The 16,417-nt window shown below is 39.4% G+C and overlaps 1 protein-coding gene across 2 annotated transcripts in view; it reads left to right on the top strand.

The window, feature by feature from the left end:
- The window catches only part of LNPEP (leucyl and cystinyl aminopeptidase), a 54,720-nt gene extending 42,038 nt beyond the window's left edge, over positions 1–12,682 (top strand). For both annotated transcript variants that reach the window (XM_027653101.1, XM_027653100.1), the window contains 8 exons: positions 1,741–1,829; positions 4,088–4,268; positions 4,991–5,147; positions 6,595–6,779; positions 7,450–7,611; positions 8,433–8,573; positions 9,562–9,643; positions 10,625–12,682. In XM_027653101.1, coding sequence (XP_027508902.1) covers positions 1,741–1,829; positions 4,088–4,268; positions 4,991–5,147; positions 6,595–6,779; positions 7,450–7,611; positions 8,433–8,573; positions 9,562–9,643; positions 10,625–10,756 — 1,129 coding nt within the window. In that variant the 3' untranslated portion in view covers positions 10,757–12,682. The remainder of the gene's footprint in view (positions 1–1,740; positions 1,830–4,087; positions 4,269–4,990; positions 5,148–6,594; positions 6,780–7,449; positions 7,612–8,432; positions 8,574–9,561; positions 9,644–10,624) is intronic.
- Positions 12,683–16,417: the final 3,735 nt, after the last annotated feature.

The raw sequence follows: 16,417 nt of genomic DNA, 5'->3' as shown, positions 1-16,417 counted from the left end.
GAAGTACAAGGAAATGTGCTGTCCATCAGGGGTCCTTACTGGGACCGCTGTGATTTGAAATCTTCATCAGTGATGTACACAGTGGGATCGAGTGCACCCTCAGCAGATTTGCAGATGACACCAAGCTGAGTGGTGCAGTTGACATGCCTGAGGGAAGGGGTGCCATCCAGAGGGGCTGGACAAGCTCGAGAAGTGGGTCCATGAGGTGTCACAGAATCCTAGAATCTCCTGAGTTGGAAGGGACCCACAAAGATCATCAAAGCCCAGCTCCTGGCCCTGCACGGTACAACCCCAAGAATCTTACACAATGTGCCTGAGAGTGTTGTCCAAACGCTTCTAGAACTCTGCCATGACCGCTTCCCTGGGGAGCCTATTCCAGTGCCCAACAACACTCTGAGTGGAGAACCTCTTTCTAATATCCAGCCTAAACATCCTCTGGCACAACTTCAGGCCATTCCCTCAGGTCCTGTCACTGGTCACCAGAGAGAAGAGATGCCTGCCCCTCCTCTTCCCCTCACAAGGAAGTTGTAGGTAGACTGCAGTGAGGTTTTCCCTCAGTGTCCTCTTCTCCAGGCTGAAGAACTGAAGTGACTGTAGCCACTCCTTGAGTGGCTTCCCTGCTCTCCAGCATCTTGTTCTCCAGTCTGTACGTACACACAGAGCTGCCTCATCCCAGGTGCAGAATCTGGCACTTGTTGTTAAACTTCATACAGTTGGTGCCTGCCCAGCCCTCCAGTTTGTCGAGGTCTCTCTGCAGGACCTCCCTGCCTTTGAAGGAGTCATCAACTACTCTCAATTTAGCATCACTGGCAAACTTATTTAGTAGGTTAAGCAAGACCAGGTGCACGGTGCTGCACCTGGGTCGGGGCAACCCCCAGTATCAGTACAGGCTGGGGGATGAAGAGCAGCCCTGCAGAGAGGATGGGCTCTGCCAAGTTGTACAAGCCAGTTGTATCCTGGGATGCATCCAAAAGGAGCATGGCCAGCAGGGCAAGGGAGGGGATTCTGCCCCTCTGTTTTCATGAGACCCCACTGGAACTCTGGGGTCCTCAGCAAACGAATGATTTGTTGGACCTGTTGAAGTGAGTCCAGTCGAGGGCCACAAAAATGATCAAATGCATGGAACACCTCTTCTTTGAGGACAGACAGAGTTTGGGCTGTTCAGCCTGGAAAACAGAAGGCTCCAGGGAGATCTCACTGCATTCTTTCAGTACTTAAAGAAAGATGGGGTCAGACTTTTTAGCAGGGCCTGTATCAACAGGACAAGGGTTAATGGTTTTAAACTAAGAGAGGGTAGTTTAGACCAGATATAAGGAAGAATGTTTTTACAATAGGAGTGGTGAAACACTGGCACAATTGATGCCCTGTCCCTGGAAACATTCAGGGCCAGGCTGGATGAGGCTCTGAGCAACCTGATCCAGTTGCAGGTGTCCCTGCTCATTGCAGGGGAGCTGAACTAGATGACCACAAAAGATTGCTTCCAGCCCAAGGTATTCTATGAAATTTATCCACTTCTCAACATGGTGGGAATAAAAAAATAATTACTGTGCATGCTGTGCATTTTTTCTTTTACCGTATTCTGATTATTTGAGTGAGATTTATACTTCATTATTTTACACAGCATAGAGTGATTCCAGTATTATATATAAAAATGCTTAAATTAAAAAAAAAAGAAAACAGGCCCTTCTAGACAGATAATATGTATATAATATGTCAGTAAATGTTTGTTTTCCTTTGCAGTTATCTGTGGCATATTCCTCTCACTTACATAACTAGTAAATGCAACTTTACCCATTGTACTAATGCATATTTACTGGATCAAAAATCGGGTAAGTGACTTAAAGCTTTGGTAGCAAGTTCCTTAAGTGTTGTAGATTTATGTTTTTTCTGGGCATACCCTTGCATAAAGTGTGAAGGTGAATACATACAGAATAATTACAAAGATCTGGAGGTAGGCACTGCTGCTGTTGTCATCATTAGAGAGTTGGTTTCCAATAGCATTATATGTACAAATAAATCACAGCAACTGGAACAGAAACACAGGTTTGAAATTTGTAAAAGCCTGTACTCTTTTCATCACAGTGCCTACAGAAAATCTCTGAAACTCTACATCCTTTAGAGAGCAAGTAATGTGAGAGTAGCTCTGCCAGTTTGATGAAATTTAAGGAAATAAAGTTCCACTGAAATACTACTTATTTTATTTAATTGTGTAAGAAAGTGTATCTGGAACAGATGAGGATTTTGAGAATGCTGTTGTTAAATTTGAAACCTTCAGGTCTTTTCACATACGCTCTCTGTTTTTGGTGCAGTGATTAGTTTGAATCCTAAACTGCTAATCTGTGGGACTATTTTTATTCAGCCCTGTTTTTTTCCTTACCAAATGAACAGTTACTATGCACTTTTATGTAGTGCTAAAATCACCTTGGCTGAGGACCTCAGTACAAGAAGAAGATAGATCTGTGGGACCAAGTCCGGAGGAGGGCCCCATAGTTGATCAGAGGGCTGGAGCACTCTCATGTGAGGAAAGACTGAGAGTGTTGGGGTTGTTCAGGCTGGAGAGGAGAAGGCTTTGTGACCTAAAGGGGGCCTACAAGAAGGATGGGGAAATATTTACGTTGTAGTGACAGAACAAGGGGAAATGGCTTTGAACTGAAAGAGAGTATATTTAGGTTAGATATTAGGAAAAAAATTCTTTACTCTGAGGGTGGTGAGACAGTGGCACAGGTTGTCCAGGGAAGTTGTGGATGCCCCATCCCTGAAAGTGTTCAAGACCAGCTCTGAGCAACCTTGTCTAATGAAAGGTGTCCTTGGCTGTGGCAGGGGGGTTGGAACTAGATGATCTTTAAGGTCTCTTTCAACCCAAACAATTCTCTAATTCTGTGATTCCTTTCCACTGACACGCATAGGTTTTTGCATTTGATTGAAGCTGGTCTGACTCATCACCTTACATATGCTGATGTATTTTCTTCTCTCCCCACCATTCCCCCCCTGCGCCATTAAAGTTACTAGGCAGTGCATTTAACTGGGAGTTATATTTAATTCATAAACCTATTTCACACCTCTGATTTTTGAAATAAAACTACACAAATTTTAAATCAAGTTCTTAGAGTTGATCTTGACATTTTCACTGTTTACTGATTTTTACAAACTGCCACTCCCCTAAAATTACATTAGAAATACTAAAAATAAGGCAAGTAGTTTTGCTTTATGTCATTCTGACATTGGTTTTACAAAGTCTTCAAGCCATTCTTATTCTTTTTTGTTTGAGATGGAGTTTTTAGAAAAAAAATTACTAATTATCAAAATGGAAATACAAAGCTCTTTAATTGAATGTGTTCTTGATCTTATTAGAACTAGTAAGTAAGTAACCTGATTTCATAATTTTCGTTTCACTTTAAATGGCCCTGTTGCTAGTCTCATGTTTATCTTATGAATTCCTCATTCACTGTAGAAAGTTGGATGTGGAGGATATGAGAATAGGAGAGATGTACAAAAGAGTTTGGAGTAGAATATTTACTAAATTTCAAAGGCCTTGTAGGTCCTGTGCAAATTGGTGGTTTTGTTAGTCATTATGGAATCAACTGAAAGGAAGAACTTTTTCCCAAAGCCTCTCTTTTTGTGTCCAGTTGACTTAGAAACTAGAGTGTGATCTTTCATCTACTTAAGGCCATCTCCATTTCTCCACTCCTTTATATGATACATGTAACTTCTCTTTCTGTGTGTATATATATATCTATCTATGTATATATATGAAAGTGTGTAAGAGAGATGGGGCTGTTTGAAAGAAGGAGTGGACAGGAGAAAAATTACTGCACTAAGTAATTACCTGCATGGATGCAACACGGGGCAGGCTGTGATACTGTTCATTCAATTACATGTAGGAAGAAGGAGAAAGAAATACAATCTGGAATTTCTGAGCCTTCTTGTGAAACCTCTGTGTGGGTTGTTCCTTCTTCATAGTAGGGGGAAATAGTGGGTGTAAAAGAATTTATTGTCTCTCTGGATCTAGTCTATTTCATAGACTTGGATTTGAACAAACAATTGTTAAATATTTGTTTCTGCTGCTAACTGATTTTCTGTCCTATAGCTGTCATTGAACTTCCAGAGGAGGTGGAATGGATAAAATTCAATGTGGACATGAATGGCTATTACATGGTACACTATGCTGAAGACTGGAAAACACTCATTGATCTGTTGAAACAAAACCACACTGCTTTGAGTCCTAAAGACAGAGCCAACTTGATCAACAATATCTTCAGCCTTGCAGGGTAAGATTTTCATACTGGAAAATGTATTTAATATATGTTTAAAGGTTTTTGAAGTCAAAGAAGATCATATTTAGTTTCTAGAGATAACTACTGTAGAAAAGTTTTAATTCAGTCTTTGCTAGCTTTGTTGGAGCTGTTCACCATTCACTACTATTTTTTTCAAGTTCTTTCGCTGATGCTTTCATACTGGTGCTAGATGTTATCTGCCTGTTTTTATAGCATGATCTATTTATTTACATCACACAGAGTCACACGATAACTTCTGTTTCAGAAAGACACTCTTTTCCTTAGTGACTGATAATCTGCCTAGCAGACTGTTTTCCTGTACTCAGTCAGTGAATGCTCCACTTTAGAAAAGTAAGCTATTTTCCTCTCAAATTTTTCCTGGATCCCTCTCATGTCTTTCACCACCACTGTCAGAGCAGGAGAGACTGAGCATTCTGGATGATCTCTTTGGAAGCTGCTACCTGTATCTGATGCTATGATAAACATTTCTAGACATCATTGCCATACTTGAAGGCGTGTTAGTGGCTATTACTCCTTTTCTGTAATCTTTCTGAAGTTAAAATATGAAAATCTCTACATGTAAATTGTTTGTTATGTCACTCCCTCTATTCACTTATCTCTCTGTTAATGTAACAGAAAGCGTCACTTCTGATCTTGTTTCAGGGAGTGATTTTGTTTTATAATCCATTAAAATGTTTCTATTCGTTGACCCACAGTCTAGGAAGAGAGTCTCTGGAAACGGCCTTTGAGCTGATTGATTACCTTAACAAAGAGAACAGCACTGCACCGCTCACTCAGGCTTTGTTTCAGCTGAGTCACATATACAACCTTCTAGACAAAAAGGGTGAACAACATCTGGCAGCACGAGTCATGGTATGCCTTAACTTTTTGTAAATTGTAATTTGAAATAATTAGCTGTGATGTAGTGTAATATAGTTACATTATCTTTTTAAGTGTTGACTGTTGAATGTATCCGGTAATTTCACTAAGTTGGATAGGGATTCTGAAGAGTTGCCGAGCTTGCCTGCTTTTGTTAATGATCTCTTACTGAAATGCTACATTTCTTGGACCAGCTTCCTTCCCTCTCCTTCCCCCATTTCCACACCATACCCACATGCCCCGAAATGTTTTGTAGGAAGGAACACAGTGGTGTGTTGGAAGGAACACTGCAGTAGGAACACAGTGGTGTCTGGGCTTATTTTACAGTACCTATAAAGGTCAAGTGTAGTACAAATATGTAATTCAACAAAAGTCCATGACATTTTTCTTGTGCACTAAAGTTATCCCCAAAAATTAGAGTGGTTGGAGATCATAGGTCTAATTGCTTTGTGTAGAGGCAGGAAAAAAAACCAGAACTATTTTCTGTAAAAACAGGAACACATGAATGGTTATCATTGTCCCATTCCAGTTGTATGCTAGATTAATACAATATAGTGTTACAGACTTAGCAATGAAATTAATACTGCAGTCTCAATTCTTGATGAGAATATGTTTTTCATTTCTCTGTTTACTATCTTATTATGAAGCTTCTTGTCTATATTCATCTACTGGCTGAAAATACTCCTTGCTGCTTTACCTTGTAAAACATCAGTAAAGTGATATAGTCTGTAAGCAAAATTATTAAGTTATTAGATAAAATAGCAGATTTTTTTCTTTATGGTAGGTATGGATAATTAGCAAGTACTTAAGGAAAAATAAGAAATAAAAAGCACTATTATAACAATTTGCCTTATTTAGAATTATTTCAAAGTTTTTACACATCTGCTAGGATAAACAACCCAAGCTATGGTTTACAATGCGGTGTCTGTGCAGTCATATGTAAGTTCAAAACTTTTCAGCTGAGATGTGGTAGCTGGTCAGATGCCTAGCTGTGGTTTTGGCAAGTTACAGAACTACAAAACTGAGGGGTGCTCAGCCTGTAGATAGATAAAAGTTGTTTCTTTGTGCTAACCTAAAGTATTATTAACTGTCACTTGGTGAAGTTAAAAGCAGTTAAATATACAGAAGTTGTAGTTAGTTGAGATGGTAAGCTGTTTACAAGCAAGTCTGAACCATGGCTTGAAGAGCAGTCTTCAGTTTCCATGTGCAATTTAAGATGTAGACCTGGCCCATCTTTCAGATCTATGTAGTATCAGATACTTATTTCTACAGATAAGGAATAACATTTTTAAATTGGAATAAATAGATGAAAAGTGTCATGTTTAGCTTTCACAGTTCTAAATCTTAACTTTTTTTTTTTCTTTTTTTTAGACTAGTTTTGTATTATAGAAAATAATTTTTGGAGGAATTAGCTATTGCTGGTAATTTTTTCCTCTTTTAGCATAGGATAGAGCACTTACTTGGAGATAAAATTGATCAGCAGCATTGGACAGATGATGGGACCTTGTCTGAACGAGAGCTCCGGTCGACACTCCTGGCTTTTGCCTGCACCCATGATATAAGAAACTGTAGAACAACAGCCATGGAGATGTTTGAGAGGTGGATGAAGTCTAATGGAACAGTAAGGTACTGCAAGAACTGAGCTTCCAGTTCTTTTATCTGTCTGTTTTCCTGTGACATTGCCGCCGTTGTATTGGGGGAAAAATAGCACAACAAACAGAACAACCAAAAAGAAAAAAAATCCACCACACCACCGACTGAGCATTGATAAAGCACTTCATTCTGTCTTTTACTGTTCCATATGTAAAAGTAATTGCTGTTTTAAGATGACAGGGAGACTGTGCTAGACTTCGTCTCCAGTCTCATTAAGTGCGACTGCAAAACCAGCCACAAATTGCTTCCATCTGCATTTCCTAAGCTGCATGCTGAATGAAGGAGGATTACTTAGTGGCAATGTCAAAGCATACCTTTTTGCCTTGCAGAATTCATTCTGTTCTGGATTCATTGTGCATTTTGAGCCATAGAAAATTACTCTATTTTTTGTGCAATTGACCATGTTTTCATGTGACTAGTATGATTTGCTTTTTCCTAGTGACTTAAAGTATTAGACCAGCATGAATTCAGTCCAGCAAACTTTAACAATTGCTAAAGAATTAAATTTCTCTAAAGAGAGAGAATTAACTCTTTCAAGTTAATCCTTTAGTTTTTTGACTTTTTTTCCTTCTTTTCTCAGATGAGCATTTTTATGTCCCCTTTTTCTGTTTGTTTGTTTTGTTGCTTTTGTTTTTCCCTGTAGTCTGCCTAGTGATGTTATGAAAACCATATATACAGTTGGAGCCAAAACTAATGATGGCTGGGAATTCCTCCTAAACATGTACTCCTCTTCAGTTTCTGAAGCAGAGAAAAGTAAAATGATTGAAGCCTTGGCCAGCACAGAGGATGTCAGAAAGCTGATCTGGTATGAAGGAGACAAAAAGTTGTATGCTGTGTAAATTAGAAGCATTAAAAATCTTCTTTGAAAAGTGCGTTGTCTTTTCTGTATTGTTGAAAAAATTTCTGATTGCTAAAGAAAATCCATCCACGTGTTTTGCACACGCTTCCATTCACATGAAGAATTTATATTTTTCACTTAAAAATAATTTATGTAAAAAAGCAGCACAAAAGACCAAACTGAGTATGCATTAAGAGAAAAAAATTTAACTCAAAGACTTTGCACTACCAGTAACACAGAATTTCAGATTTTATGGTACAACTAAAAAATTGCAGATTGTTCTATAGAGCCTAAAAAGATTGCTATATTTTTATGACCAAAATAATAACTGGTTGGGATATTTTTTTTCGTTTGACATCTTTTGCTCTTTTTTTCTTTCTTTGAATGAAATTTTGACTTTATGTTGTACTCCAACACCCCTCTATAGAGCAAATCTCAGTACTGCACCAAAAACACCAAGTTCTACTAGTTTATTCTTCAGCTTTCCCCTTTATCTTTTCAACGTATTATTTTTCTTTAACAAGTTGTTAAAATTTAATTCATTTTTCCCAACAACAATGAAAATTCAGATACTTAGTTTAGAGCCAGGGTCACTGATTTCTGGAATTTAAAGCTAAGTTAGTACATTTTTTATGAAATGTAGCACTGGTGTGTTCCAGATGCCAGAAGGTGCTTGTTTGATGTATTATGTAGTCCTTTTCCATCAAATAGAGGACTATCAGAAAAACCATTTGAAAATATTAATAGATTTTTTTTTCCTCTCTCTTTTCGTATGCTTTGTCTCTTAGGCTAATGCAGAACAGTCTTGAAGGAGAAGTCATCAGGTCACAGGAGCTTTCACATATCATAGTAACTATTAGCCAGAGTTTGCCTGGATATTTGCTGGCCTGGGACTTTGTCAAAGAGAACTGGGAAAAGCTTACACAAAAGTAAGGCTTGTGATGCAGTTGAAACTTCAAATTCACAGTGGCAAAAGCACCTGTTTGTTTCTTTCCAGCATAAGACCATAAGTAGTTGCATTCATATAAAAAGATTTGCATTAAAACTGTAAATCATGTTTTAAAATCTGAGTTTACGAATAAAACTTGCCACATAAGCTTTGAAGTCTCACCAGTCGTTGATGGGACTTGAGCTTCCTAGAACCTCATAGTAATTGTAAACAATCTTGATTTTAATTTCTCTTGAAAGGTTGCTATCTCTAAGATGATTGCTCTAGTTGCAGGATGTTTGTGTGGATCAAATGTGTTTACAAGCAGACTCATGGAATTAATTCAGCATTTATTTTTTATACCTTTTACAGCACTCTCAAAACAAAATAACCAAAAATCCCACTTGCTTCAGAAATATATGTTCGTCCTAACTGACCTTGAAGGGTACCCAGCAGGAGAGCTGGCTCCCAAGTCTTCAAAAAGCTGACAGCAGTGGACACCTCTGTTCCTAAATCTCAGCTTTGATTTGAAACAATTATACATTGCTAAAAAGGCTTCCACTCAAAATTTCTGCTCTATCAAGCTCTTCAGTTATGCAGTTACGAAGTTCCTGTGCTTGAAACAAAACCTGGTTACCGGTTGAATTACTGCAGAGCTTTGGAACACTTACCACAAACAGAGATCTTGGTATTCATAGTGTTATGTCCTCAGTTCTTTGCTGTTTGACCTGTGATAAAAGTTTGACAACTTTCCATGGCCTTTGCTCTGAAGTTCCATTTTCAGAGGGAACAGGGAACTCGAAGCTTGGATTTCTAAGACTATATATTTCTTTTGAAAAATAAGATATGTAAAATTGAATTTGTGCTTCTAATTATTTCCCACTACTAAACAAAAAAGGAGAAATAGAAATAGTTGAAAAGAATGTGTACGTATACTGAAACTGCATCTTAAAGTGTCTCCTAGTTAAAAATATTTGTTTGCCTTTCAGGTTTCACCTAGGCTCATATACCATCCAGAATATCATTAGTTGGTCAACTTCTCAGTTTGCAACAAAACCGCATCTGCTTGAGGTTGGTGGCTTAATCTACCAGAAAGGGTTATTTACTAGTGCCAGTGCTGTTTTCATTTAGTTGAGGGATGAGGAAAATGCATGTTTACCTGTTATTTATATCCTTGAGGCCCTTCTGGAAGGATATACACATCTATTGCTTTCCCTATTTCACACATGGCAAATATATGCATAAACATGTGAGAGGTTATATACTGAGACTGTGACAGAGTTGAGTTGTAGAGTTGAACCCACTTATTGGTTTATACTGTTTTGTTTTCCTGTTTACTGGAACACACTGTCTCCCAAAATAATGATTTGATCTATATACAGTTTTGGTCTAGATTTTGTAAACAGGGTATGCTTTCTGCATCTCTGGAATGTGGTACTGTGCTGTAAAAATTTCTTTGTGCTGTTTTTAATGTCAGCAATACCAAGGAGCTATTGCAGAAGTTGAGTATTGACTAAGAACTGGTTAATAGCTGTTAGAAAGACTCTGTTGTCTTCCCTAACAAGACCTTGAATTTAATATGTCAAGAATGGTTTAAAGTTTAGACTAATGTTTTTGTTCAGATAATTTGGTAGAGATAGTTGTTTGTGGTTTGATCTATAATAGTTTAAGTGTTAGCATAGACAACTATAATGATGAGTGGGTGTGAGGACCATTCCAGAATGCTGAAGAGGGTTGCTTGCAACAGGACTCCTTTTCAGAACTCTAAGTACTGTCTGTTTGCTTTGTGAGGAATTTGATAAAGTAAATGTCTGTTTATTGCTGAAATAATTCATTGAAACCAAATGAGTTATTGCTGCTGTATCCTTGAAAAATGCTTTCCTTACATTTTGGGAGCTCCTTTGAGAATTTTGCTTACTACATAGGTGCAAATGATTCTCAAAAATGGATTTCCTGCAACATATATGTAGCCTCTGCTTCTGAACATATTTGTGTGGCCAGTATTGATTTTAATTAAAATTTTATTTTTCTTTCTTTACTCTTGCTATGCAGGTGAAGTCATTTTTTGAGTCAAAATCAGAGGAGAGTTCTCAACTGCGCTGTGTAAAAGAAGCAATTGACACAATTCAGCTCAATATCCAGTGGATGGAGAGGAACTTAGCAAAGCTGCAAGAACTGCTGTAGTGCACATAATACTGTGGTGTGTCAGCCATTTAGGAGCTCTGTGAACAGTTACTGTGTTTCCTTTGCAAAAGCCAGGGTGAAATCAGGCATTGCTGCAACATTGCACTATTAAGGAGTCTAGATAGCTCAGGGCATGTCTCAGATAAATTTTTATTTTCCTTGAAGCGTTTTTGAGCAATATGTAAGTATTTACCCTGAAATGGTTTTCATCTATAGACCAAACGTCTGCACAAATGATTAAATATAATTTTATATGTGAAACTCACACCCTTTCCTTTGGAGTTGTGTTGTAGTTTCTTAGTAATGGGTCAGTGTTGACAGTCAGGTCAGAAAGAAAGAGTTACCATGAACTATTACTTCTCTGCAGACTCTCATTGAGCAGTAGATTTTTGTTTAATGCAAAACTGTATGTGGTTTCCACATTTGTAGATATAGAAGCTATTGTGAAAAAAAATCGTATTTCAGGTACATAAGTAGTAGTGAATCTTAAAAACTATACAGCTGAGGCAAAATAAATGCAATTCCAATTTGATTTAAGTTTGGGGGTTTTATTTTCATGGTGTTCTTTAGGAATTACACATGCGAAAATAAATCTCGTGCTAATAGTATACACTTTGGTGTATAAAGTGGCTGGATAGTAGTATGGAGAAGAAGAAACAGATAGCAAAACCAAGTGTTTCAGAGATGGGATTCACAGAAGCAGTGGTGTGACCTTGGAACTTTTACTCTGAATTTGTCAGATAGTTTTGAGAATCTCATAATGAATCACTGAACTTTAACTGATTTTGCTGTATTGGTCTCTGACCAGCTGCACAAAATTGTGTTTTTCCAGGTTGGTTCATCTCTTAGACTGACTACTGATTTATGCCCTTTTGACTGCTGATTTTTAATTTCACCCCTTGTTGCAGAGGGTTTGCAGTTAATAGATGTGTCAATCACTTCATTTATGTAAACTTCTGTTTTTTCATTGCCTGATAACTTGCAGATCGCAGTATAATTCGTGAACATTGCTCATTCTTTGTGACATAAACTTTAGGAAAGCTTCTGATTTAGATTTTAATTATTTGTTTTTCTACTGTTGTGACAAATTCTGTGAGACGAATCCTCAAAGTCTATTACAGAATGGGAACTAAAACTCTATTGTGCTACACTAGAAAGGCAGAATACCTGCACTGCAGTCTGTATCTTTCAAAAGTAGCAAAAAACCCCATTTTTTAAGTATGGCATATGTATACAACACATGCAAGAGTAAACGTACCTTTTATCTGGAGATCTGTTCTACTCATTTCACTACCAGTGTGTCTTCTGTGGACTCATGCAAGCAGATTTAGAACTGTTGTTAAATTATGGAATGAGAATTGCAATCAAGTATATTCTTGGGAGTTTTCGTATTGTTATGTGCTATTGCTTTAATCCCTCCTTTATTTTATGTCTTTGAAATCTTTACAGAAATATTGTTTCCATCTTTGCGTATTTTATATGTATATATCTGTGTATATATGTATATATGTGTATGTATATATATGTGTGTGTGTATATATACACTTTCACTTTTCTGTCCCTTCTGTCTCCTCATATGCATTTTACTTAATCCCTGGGCACAGTATTGAGTCTTATAAAATTTAAAATCAAAACTGTGGAAAAGGATCCCATCTTCCTCCTGATTTCTGCTGTGGAATTTTAAAAACTTACTATTCTATTCAAATACTTTAGTGATAATTATGAAGAAATAGTATGGAGCTGAGTTTTAGACAGCAAACTATACCAAGAAAATCTGGAAGGTTGGGAAGGTTGTTTTAATTTTACTGTTAGTTGCATATGCATACTTCGGTGTGTCAGTTGTAGAGGTTTTAAAATTATTTTTCTGTCATGGAGTCTCCAACCCAATATTAAAAAATTGTACTAGAGCCCTCTTTCCATAAGAAATGCTTAAAGGTAATTCTCCCTTTTTGAGTATATTGGGAATTGATGAAGACTGAAATAGCTAAGAGCTGGTGCCCGGTGGATAGCCTTTGCTGGCAAGGCTCATGTTGGACATGGGCTTAGGGCAGGATGAGGGTCTGGAAAAGAGTGGCAGTGCAAGACAAAGAGCAGAACCAAGGGGTTAGGAGGGCTGTGAAAGCTGAGGTAAGGTAATGGCTGCCACTTCTTCCTGAGAGCCAGAGAGAGCTGGGTGTCCCATTAGCTGGGTTCTTGTTAGGACTAGTGGGAGGGTTAAGCTTAACCATAGGTGCAGGACAAAAAGCAAAGCCCCAGTGTTTATGGGGCTGTGAAGGAACAGCCAAGGGAGCATGAGGACATTCAAAAGCTTTTGGTCTAGGCCATGAAAATGAGAGCCACAGCTGGCTCCCTGTTGGAGCTGGGGTCCGATAAAGGTTAATACAAGGGTGAGAATTAGACATAGGTGCAAGACAGAGCCCTGCAGTATTTGTGGGGGTGCAAAGGAGCTGCAAAAGAAAGGTGAGGGGTACCAAAACTCTCAGACTTGGCCACGTTTTCTAGGGAGCTATTGCTGGCAGAGTTTGGGGTGGACCTGTGCGTCACTTAGGGTTGTGATCGTGATGTCAGTGACCATTACAACGTGCGAGAGCAAACACTGAGACCCACTGCGAGTTTGACTGTGAAGGGTCTACCAATGAAAGGTGAGGAGTGCCAACACCTCTCACTCCTGGCTACTTCTTTTGGGAGCCCTGGGTGGCTGAAGTGTGCTTTGGAGCTGGACCCTGGGTGAGACTGAGGTGGTGGGTGAGGGTTAGGCAGTAGAGCAACTGCAGAGCCCCAGTGTTATTGGGGCTTTTAATGAGCTGGCAAGGGAAGGTTAGGGCTGCCAAAAGCTTTCAGTCCTGGCTGTTTCTGTGTGAGAGCCCTAGCTGGTGAGTCAGTTTTGAAGCTGACCTCTGGCTACGTTTGTCATGATTAACTGCTAGAGCAATCACAGAGACGTGGTATTGGTGGGGCTGCAAATGAGCTATCAAGGGAAGCTGAGAATGGCCAAAGATTTCATTCTCTGCTGCTACTCTAGCCTGTCCTACCCAACTCTACACCAAGCCCATATCCAAAACAGAACCTTGCCAGCAATGACTCTCAAATAAAAGTCTCCAGGAATTAAAGCATTTGGCAGCCTCTTCAAATCATCTCAAATATTGGGGCTTTATTATTTGTCCCCTCAGATGAGACTTCTGAGCAGCTAGTCCAGTTGCATCTTGAAAACATCTGGTGATGTCAACTCCACTACATCCCCAGGGTGATTGTTCAGGTGAACAACTGTTCTCACTGTAAAAAAACAAATTCTTTTTATATCAAGATGAAATCTCTCCTGGTGCAAGTTGTACCCATTACTCCTTGTCTTCTGCTTGTGGATCGTTGTGAACAGAGAACCTCTTTCGTCCTCATAGTTGCCCTTTGAGTGCTGAAATTCTGTGATGAGATGAGGCCCCCCTGAATCTTCTTTGGGAAGATAAGACCTAACCCATTCAGTCTTTCCTCTTCAGACAAGTTTTCTAGAACTGTCTCCAGTCTATCTGCGTTTTTCTTGAACTGTGGGGACCAGAACTGGACACAGTACCTCAATAGTAAATAATGCTGTTACCAATTTGAGAAAATACAAAAGTTACTTTGCACTTGTAACCTTCCTTAGAGTCATAATCATCTCTGAGTGTCACATGTTGTCTGCCACTCCTTCCTTTTCACACTCTTAAACAGTGCCACTTCGTCTCAGACGAACAACCAACCCCATAGACCGACTTGCAGAAGACCCCCCATAGTGCCCACGTAGCTCCAAGATGATTAATGAATGCTGTGGCTTGACTTACAGTAGTGGTCCTGCTCTCTTAGGGTAGAGTCCTCCTGTTTCTCTTTCCAATGCTTCCAACTGTGGGGCTGGTGATGCCAATGGCTTTGCCTCTCCAATGGCATCTGCATGCCTGTGTACAGGATCTGGTGGTCTGCAAAACAGTGGCATTTACTTCACTCGTGGTATGGTGGAGATGGTTGATGCAGAAGACACGGTTAAATCAGTGCATCCATCCCACGAAGAAACACCAACTTCTTTTAATTTTATTTTCACTGAATCCCTGAATGCTACAGACGATTTCCAAGCCCATTTTACTCAAACTTTGCAACAACAGAGCAACAACAAGTGCTTCTAACAAGCGTCCTGAAATTATGGAACCTCTTTTCTATTTTAAGCTTTGGCTGGATAACTCAGACTTCCTCATGAAGCAGCAGCAGAAAGTAATTATTTTTTAAATATTTTTATGGCACAGTGCAAGAAGAAAAGGTCAAATCAGTCCCATGATAATGAACTCAAGAACAAAAAAAGAAAATCACAGCCCCCCGTCAGCAGCCATCATGTCATTCTTCCGACCTCTTCAAGCCAGGAGCAGCCTCTGTGAGAAATCAAGCCATGAATTATCCAGCCCCATGGCTAAAATTCACACCAGGGCCTCCATGGGGGCTTTTTTCTTTGGTTTAGAAGCTGTAATATTAAAAAATTATGAAAGTAAGTGAGCTTATTTATGTAGTAGCACAGCACAGTTTGCTTCACGTGCTGTGATGCTGAGCTAGGGATCTTGTGGGGATTTTGTGCAATGGACAAATGAACTGGGGCGGTGACCCTTCTAACAGGATCTCAGCAGAGACTCACCTTCCAACTCTTCCTTCTCATAGTGAATATTGGCAGCATTGCTCGTTCTTCCCTGATCAGTCGCTGCCTCTTCAGTGTGCCTCTGTACAGCAATGAGAAGGTAAAACCTGGGGCTGGGTGTGTACAGCTCCCCTGTGTCGTCCCAGCCATCATCCACCTCTGCCTCCAGGCAAGTCCATAAGCATCACACCTCTATGTGCCTCCTCCTCCAGGCATGGTTCTAAAAACATGGACATGCCATAGTAGTTTTTCTCATACCCAAATAAGAAGCCCGTAACATCATATAACATATGCAGTGGGAATCTGGAAGTGTTTATTACAAGGGGAGAGGCTGAAAGTTTCAGAATAAACCTCCTTTTTTGTTCCTGCGCTAAGGAGAAAAAAAAAAAAAACAAAACAAAAAACCAAACACAAAAAAACAACCAAACGAAAAGCCACACCAAAAACAAAAACCAAAAACAAAAACCACAGCAAAAGAACAAACCTAAAAACAATGCTTTTGGCCACAGCAAGTTCCAGTCTCCCAGTGTGACACTCCCAATGTGCAGGACTCGTAGACTGCACTTGACCACAAGGATATGGCCATCCACAACAAACGCCCTCAAGAACTTGCAAGGGGGAAGATGCTTCTTCAGTCCAACAGAGTGCAGGCTTCCCTTGGTGAAAGCACACTTTTCATGGAAAACTTAATTTTTCTCTGCAGAAACCAAAGGCTGAGAGCTAATGCCCACTTTGCCAAAAATACCTCTGCCAGCGCTGCATGAAGAACATTGGTGCCTTAAAAGCTAAAGGAGAACTAGAGGAGCAACCTGAAGTATTTTTGCTTCTCTTATCCCTTAGTAACCAAGGATGGGGAAGGGGATTACCAGAGTTACTAAGTTTGAAAAATAAAAAACCAGCCACGTCTCACATTCAAGTCCAACATCAGCTTGAAGAAGGGCAGTCTAGAGCATAAGGCATGCTACGGAGGGATGGACAGGCTGTGGTGCAGGCTGTAGTGAGCCATAACCATGTCC

This window comes from Corapipo altera, unplaced genomic scaffold (assembly GCF_003945725.1).
Source record: "Corapipo altera isolate COAL_440 unplaced genomic scaffold, ASM394572v1 61305, whole genome shotgun sequence".
Classification (NCBI taxonomy): Eukaryota; Metazoa; Chordata; class Aves; order Passeriformes; family Pipridae; genus Corapipo; species Corapipo altera.
This window is presented reverse-complemented; position numbering and strand designations above follow the sequence as displayed.